Here is a 7,400-nt window from a genome sequence, read left to right on the forward strand (position 1 = left end):
GCAGTGTGATATAAGGAAGAGGAGGTGAAAGGCGAGCGAAAAGCGATTGAAGCGAGAAACGCAGGGAGGTGATACAGGAAGACAGGGCGTGAATTACAGTCAGAAGAGGTGCAAACACTATGGCGCTTTCTAAAAAGAGAAAAGTAGATGCCGAAAATCGAGCGTTCAACACGGAATGGACTGATGCATACATGTTCATTCTTCCACCCGCGAGCACGAAACCAGTGTGCCTCATATGCTCCGAAACCGTGGCACTTATTAAAAGTGCCAATGTCAAGCGTCACTATGAGACTAAGCACAAAGCATTTGACCAATCATACCCCCCCAAGTCCGAACTCCGGACGCAGAAAATTCGAAGTCTCACTGCCCAATATGATCAGTCCACCAGGGTATTAAGCCGTGCTTTCAGCGCACAACAAACATACACAACAAAAATATCGTTCCAAGCTCACCAATGAGCATCTGCACATGTGCATGAGAATGGCCCTGACCTCCTTCAAGCCCAGATTTAAAATGTTGGCAGGGCAAGCCAAAGCTCAATTCTCACACTGAGCAAGGGAAATTGGGGGAAGACAGATGTAAGAGAAATCTGTAAGAGAAATAGTTCAGGTGTTTTGAGAGTTGTTTTGTTGAGCAGAAATATTGAGATTGTTCAAACAAAAGGAAACTGAAGCTGCTATTTTTTCTTAAGCACTTTCTTTATTTTTGAATACATAATTTAGTTATTTTTAATTTAAACTGCAGCCACACAATGTTATCCTGTGTTTCAGTGCTAATAAACTTCTTTGAAATTATTTTAACCTGTATTATTATTTTTTTTAACACCATGTATTCCGATATTGTCATACTGCAAATAGACGATATTGCGGACCTCTGCTTGAGGAAATTTCTTTGAACTGGACCTCCTCACAGTTTTCTTGAATACCCCTGGTGTAAAAGGTGTAACTGCAATTAAATATCACTGATATGTTGAAGGTAGATGGTAGATGAAAGGTGAAAGGTTAAGGGAAAAAGGGGAACTAACAGGAGAGCAGAGATGATCAGCGCCTTATTTGGAAACAGATTGTTGAACAACGTAAACGTTTCAGAGAAAGGGTTGTGCAGGCAATGGACATAGGAGGTTGAGCAACCCTGAGACATTAGCACAGACATCAGGACATAATGTCTCTTAAGACAGTGATGGATATGAGATCATCTGTCCAAGCAGACAGCCAATGAAACAAGCACAGCAACAGTGCTAGCCAATGCAAACGCACCAAAGGGTGGATAAACCCTATGAAAGGTGAGTGCAAAAGAGGAATCCTTGGTTGGATCCTCCAGGCAGCTTCGAGCCAAGATCGAGACGGACAAAGAACTCTGCAGCTGAAGAAGAGCCACAGAGCCGAAGACTGTCCGGCGCATGGCGACCAACCCGTCAGCCCCGCAACATGTGGCTTCAAATCGCACTTCTCTCATCAGCTGGGTTCAGACGCCAAAGACAAAGATGAAGATAAAGGCAAAGACAAGGAACAAAGGCAAAGAAGAAGAACTGGTGCCTTCCTTCCTGCCAGCACCCAAGTCCTGTGTGACCTCACCATCCATGCGGAGAAGAAGCTCATCAGACCTACAGAGATCCCTGCCTTCGTCGATCAACTTCCTCCTACTGCTGCAGCAGCATCTTCATCATCAGGCCAGGTCTGGGGTTCGAAACGCCATAACTCCGTCCGTCTCTCTCAAAGGTTCCCTTTTTAGTTCTCAGTGTCAGCAGTAGGGAAAGATAGACTAGATGATTGATTTTACTTATTTGATTATTTCTGCTACTGAATTAAGCTGTACTGACCCTTGCAAAACTGCCTTACTAATAAAATATTTAGCATAAAGAAAATCTAAAAGATGTTGTGGACATTCAGTTAATGAGTCACCTTAAAGTTCTTTGATGGTTGTAAAATAGCTCTGATGTTTGATTCTGGAGAGGAAAAGGTGGGAAATGTTTTTAGGTTGCTGGTAGCCCATATGTAAAACAGCATCCTTGGGACTCACCCGAGTCACTAAAATCTACCTGGTTCAATACCAAGAGCAAGTTGTAATAAAGAGAACGAGCGGCCGTTAACAGGTGTGCTCTGTGAAACTAGTTGGCTGCAGGCTGCTCAGTCTGGCTAATTCACAGTGGGAAGAAGGTTGGGACACCTGGATGTAGGTCGCCAGAAACCAGGCGAATCGCTTCTCGAAACCAGCTTAAACAGAGTTTACTTCAGTTCTGGACAGGGTAAATCCCAGCAGATTTAGGAAACTCAATTAACCCGTTAGATGGAGAGCTGGTTAGCACATCTGCCCTCTCAGGAGAGGAAGTAGAGAGTAGAGAAAGAAAGGGGGCGGGGGTGTTGCGCAACAACACTGGGAATGGACACAGTGTCATCTGCAATTTTGCTTTTAAGGTTTGATTTGCACACTTCTGACATTCTGACATGATGGGGTTACCATGAGTGTCATTACCTTAATGCTACAGTGGCAATGCTGTGTATTAGGACCTTTGCATCCTCTAAAGATTGCGACTTGACCAGCTGTGCCATTGAACGTACATAGAAGTCTTTCACCCGATGAGGTTTTTTCCTCAAACAATCCCACTGGGAAATCCTTTTGATCAGGTGTGCCACATCCACTCAGATGAAGCATGGGGGCAGTTTGCTGCATTTGTTTTGAAGCAGAACACCGAAGCACTCATTTACATAGCTCTTCAAATCAGAAAAATGTGTGAAAACCTTAACTAATGTACCAAGTATAGCTAAAGAAAAATCTGAAATTGCCTCTTTTGGGACTGGTGCTCCAGTGCGAATCCATTCTGACATCCATCTTGTGATTGCCTGGACATCATGTCTCTCTGACAGCATTTGAACCACAGGGATGTGGGAGTTGTCGCTTCCTGTTAAAACTCCTTGATACAGGAATATACACTGCCTGGCCAAAAATAAAGTTGCCACCAAAAAATGGTCACACTCTCTAATATTTTGTTGGACCGCCTTTAGCTTTGATTACAGCCCGCATTCGCTGTGGCATTGTTTCGATAAGCTTCTGCAGTGTCACAAGATTTATTTCCATCCAGTGTTGCATTAATCTTTCACCAAGATCTTGTATTGATGATGGGAGAGTCTGACCACTGCACAAAGCCTTCTCCAGCACATCCCAAAGATTCTCAATGGGGTTAAGGTCTGGACTCTGTGGTGGCCAATCCATGTGTGAAAAAGATGTCTCATGCTCCCTGAACCACTCTTTCACAATGTGAGCCCGATGAATCCTGGCATTGTCATCTTGGAATATGCCCGTTCCATTTGGGAAGACAAAATCCATTGATGGAATAACCTGGTCATTCAGTATATTCAGGTAGTCAGCTGACCTCATTCTTTGGGCACACAATGTTGCTGAACCTAGACCTGACCAACTGCAGCAACCCCAGATCATAGCACTGCCCCCACAGGCTTGTACAGTAGGCACTAGGCATGATGGGTGCATCACTTCACCTGCCTCTCTTCTTACCCTGATGTGCCCATCACTCTGGAACAGGGTAAATCTGGACTCATCAGACCACATGACCCTCTTCCATTCCTCCAGAGTCCAATCTTTATGCTCCTTAACAAACTGAAGCCTTTTTTTCTGGTTAGCCTTACTGATTAGAGGTTTTCTTACGGCTACACAGCTGTTCAATCCCAACCCCTTGAGTTCCCTTCGCATTGTGCGTGTGGAAATGCTTTTGCGTTCACAATTAAACATACTCCTGAGTTCTGCTGTTGTTTTTCTTCGATTTGATTTGACCAAACGTTTAAGTAATCGCCAATCACGATCATTCAGGATTTTTTTCCGACCACATTTCTTCCTGGAAGACGATGGTTCCCCACCATCCTTCCAGTTTTTAATGATGCGTTGGACAGTTCTTAAACCAATTCTAGTAGTTTCTGCAATCTCCTTAGATGTTTTCTCTGCTTGATGCATGCCAATGATTTGACCCTTCTTAAACAGACTAACGTCTTTTCCACGACCACAGGATGTGTCTTTTGCCATGGTTGTTTAAGAAATGAGGAGTTACTCATTGCATCAGCTGGGGTTAAATAACTTGTTGCCAGCTGAAAGATAATCGCCTATGCAGTACTTATCCAATAGGAGGCTTGTACCTATTTGCTTAGTTAAATCCAGGTGGCGACTTTTTTTTTGGCCAGGCAGTGTATGTCCAGACAAGCCGTTCGGCCTGACAAGTTTTTTTTTTTACAACTGAGCCAGTTGCATCAAAAGCAACAATAGGGTGTTTGTCTGGTACATAATCATTTGAGTAGGACTCCACTAGTGACAGAAGAATCTGTCTAATCCAGGGGTGTCCAAACTTTTTGCAAAGAGGGCCAGATTTGATAAAGTCAAGATGCGCGGGGGCCAATAGTTTGTTCGGACATTTTTTAACTACAAAAGTGTCATGCAAATTACACACTGTTATAAAACAATTTTCATTGTCACAATTATCTTTATTTTTCAAATGACAAAATAACCAAATATAAGCCACTCAGGCAGATGAGAACAACTCTAAAAACACAAATTCTGCTTTTCTTTCATATCTGGAGAGTCAGATAACATTGAACAAACTGTATGAAATACCTTAAATTTACATGAGTTTAAAAATATCTTTGCCTCAAGAACATTTTAAACAGGAGTTATAAGTAACGCAAAGTTGTCTGTTATTATTAAATCTTAAAACAAGTGAATTTTGCTCTTGTCATTTACAATATCTTTCAGAAAGTAATAGTTTGTATCACATCTACAGGTTCATAACCAAATCTTACTCAAGAGTTTAATAAAAATAAGTGCCATAAACCCAGGTGCATAAATGTTCTTTTGACTTTTCGCTGCTGATAGTGACAGACGTTACCGTTCAAAACACTCAGTTTTATGTCCTCAACTCTCAGTGCCACACTGTTACGTGCCAGGCAAACATTTGCAAATTCTTGCTTCTTCTCAGGGCAAATGTTCTCCACCATTTTCATAACACAGTTTTGATAAATGTATCTTCAGTAAAAGGTTTGCCATGTTTAGCTATTAACATTAACATCGTAGCTTGCTTTGGTGGTATTTTCTTTTGACTCAGGCCTAAAGAAATCGCTGTTGTGATGCCAGTGCAGCTTGGAGCTGCTTCAGTTTTTCAGCACGGTCACTCCCTGTTAGCTTGTTGTATGTGTTGGCATGTTTAGTCTGGTAGTGTCTCTTTACGTCAAAATCCTTAAACAAGGCAACTGTCTCATTACAAATTAGACAAGCACAATTGCCTTGATTTTCAGAAAAGAAGTATTGTAATTCCCATCTCTCTTGAAAGCGGCGGCCCTCACTGTAAACTTTCCTCGTTTTCTTTGCAGTGGCCATGGCAGAAATGAGTGGAGAGGGGTTCGCTGCACGGAGGCAGAGACTGATAGTATTAAAGTGGTGCTGCCACCATTTGGTGAAAGGAGGAATTACAGTTTCAAGTTTTATGATTTATTTATTCTGTTTCACAGTGCAGGCGGGCCATAAATAATACATTATAAGACCGAAGCTGCGGGCCGTATGAAATCTGACCGCGGGCCGTGATTAGCCCCCGGGCCGGACTTTGGACATGCCTGGTCTAATCCAATGTCACTAATACTTCCACTGTTAGGATAACTACATTTTACTGCCTGTAGTGACAATATTGGGTTTTTATGAGCCATTTCAGATTCATGTTGTTCTTGTTTGGCTTTATGCATAGTTGCTAAATTTGGTAGATGACTTGGCTCAGGGTCTCCAGTGTCCATCAGTTTTTCTGTCTGTGATGCTCTCCACACATGTGGCTGCAGTCTACCTTCACAAAGTTCTTTTTTAACTTCTGCACGCAGTCTTCCAGAAAATGGTCTCTTTGAAAACCTTGTGTGCAGGGATTCATCCATGTTTTCCATCACACACCGAACTGCATGTCTGCTTCCTTTTCACATGTAATGTACAGTTGACCCTTGCACTCTTTACAGAAACCTCTTATTTTTATGAAAATAAGAGCTTTATAAGAGCTTTATAAGAGGTCTAAATTTAATTCACAACTTTTTTCGACATATTTGTTGAAACTGTCATTGTCGTAACAGTAAGAGAAATATAACCTGTAAAAAAAAAAGAAAAAAAAAAGGAGCTTCTCTGCTTTCTCCCAGCGCTAAATATAAGCAATCAATTATGATTGACATCACAAAAATAACAGTTTTTGTGATGTCAATCATGCTCATATACAGAGGGCTCACCCTCTTCCCCTTGCCTGGCTCTAATATATATAAAAATGTATTGATAAAGCTGTACAAGGGCAGTTTCTCATTTTGAAAGTTCTTTATCCACTTGGACAAACAGCTACTATCACAAAAGTTTCTTTTCACAGAAAACACAGCAGAAATATTTAATCAAATCTACTCTTCTTCCTCCTCGCCCTTAAGTTGTAATGATGTAGATATTATTTGATATTATATATAATATATATATAATATTTGAAACATAATCAACTACAAATTTAACGGTGGTACTTGACTTAATGTAATGTTTTAATTGTTGATTCTTTGCTACATGACTTTGTGTTCTTGTGTTTTTATGATGTAAAGCACTTTGAAATGCCTTGTTGCTGAAATGTGCTATACAAATAAAATTTGATTGATTGATTATTGAAACTAATACCAACTTTTGGCATTTACATTTGTTTACCTTTAAAGTGAACAAAACACTGTTCTCTTTCTCTACAGACTTTATTCCTAATATTTTGTCATTTAATCTCATTGAATTAGAAACTTGAAGAAGTTTGCTGTTGCTGCCATACAATAATACAGCTTCAAGGACAACTGCTTGATGACATTACAGACTGATGGTATAGTATAGTCCAACACAAAATGTTGCTGAATTGACTTGAAAGATCTCAACATTATCGGAGAGATAATGTTGACATTTCTCTCTGATAGGACGGACAGATGTCTCCTCTACTTGTTCTTGCCAAGTGTCCTCTGTTTCTCTGCATGCTCAACGATCTTCTCCTCCACAAAAAGACCTTTCCGTCGACGGACAGCGTTCATGTATTTCAGGGCCTGGTTCACAGAGTCCGCCTTCTCTCCAAAATGCAGGTATTCTTCTTCTGTGGTAGGAACCCAGTATGGGTCACTGCTGATCACCTGGTTTACAAACATAACAGGTAGAGTCACCATGTGTTCATAAACAGTATAACCTCAAATGGGGATGCAGTTGAGTGTGTTTATGCAAAAGAAAAAAAAAATTCTGACAATTGCAAAACAAACCTCATTTATGGAATATGTATTTATTACTGTACATAAATTCCTAAATTTTACTTTTCCCCATAAAATTTATTTTGAATAAAAAAGCAACAGGATAATTTTATGCACACCTTTGATCATTTA

The 7,400-nt window shown here is 40.7% G+C and overlaps 1 protein-coding gene across 2 annotated transcripts in view; it reads right to left on the reverse strand.

The window, feature by feature from the left end:
* Nucleotides 1-6,524: 6,524 nt before the first annotated feature.
* efl1 (elongation factor like GTPase 1) overlaps nt 6,525-7,400 on the reverse strand; it is a 35,339-nt gene continuing 34,463 nt past the window's right edge. For both annotated transcript variants that reach the window (XM_032560301.1, XM_032560302.1), the window contains exon 23: nt 6,525-7,157. In XM_032560301.1, coding sequence (XP_032416192.1) covers nt 6,969-7,157 — 189 coding nt within the window. In that variant the 3' untranslated portion in view covers nt 6,525-6,968. The remainder of the gene's footprint in view (nt 7,158-7,400) is intronic.

The sequence above is a fragment of the Xiphophorus hellerii genome, chromosome 4 (genome assembly GCF_003331165.1).
Source record: "Xiphophorus hellerii strain 12219 chromosome 4, Xiphophorus_hellerii-4.1, whole genome shotgun sequence".
Classification (NCBI taxonomy): Eukaryota; Metazoa; Chordata; class Actinopteri; order Cyprinodontiformes; family Poeciliidae; genus Xiphophorus; species Xiphophorus hellerii.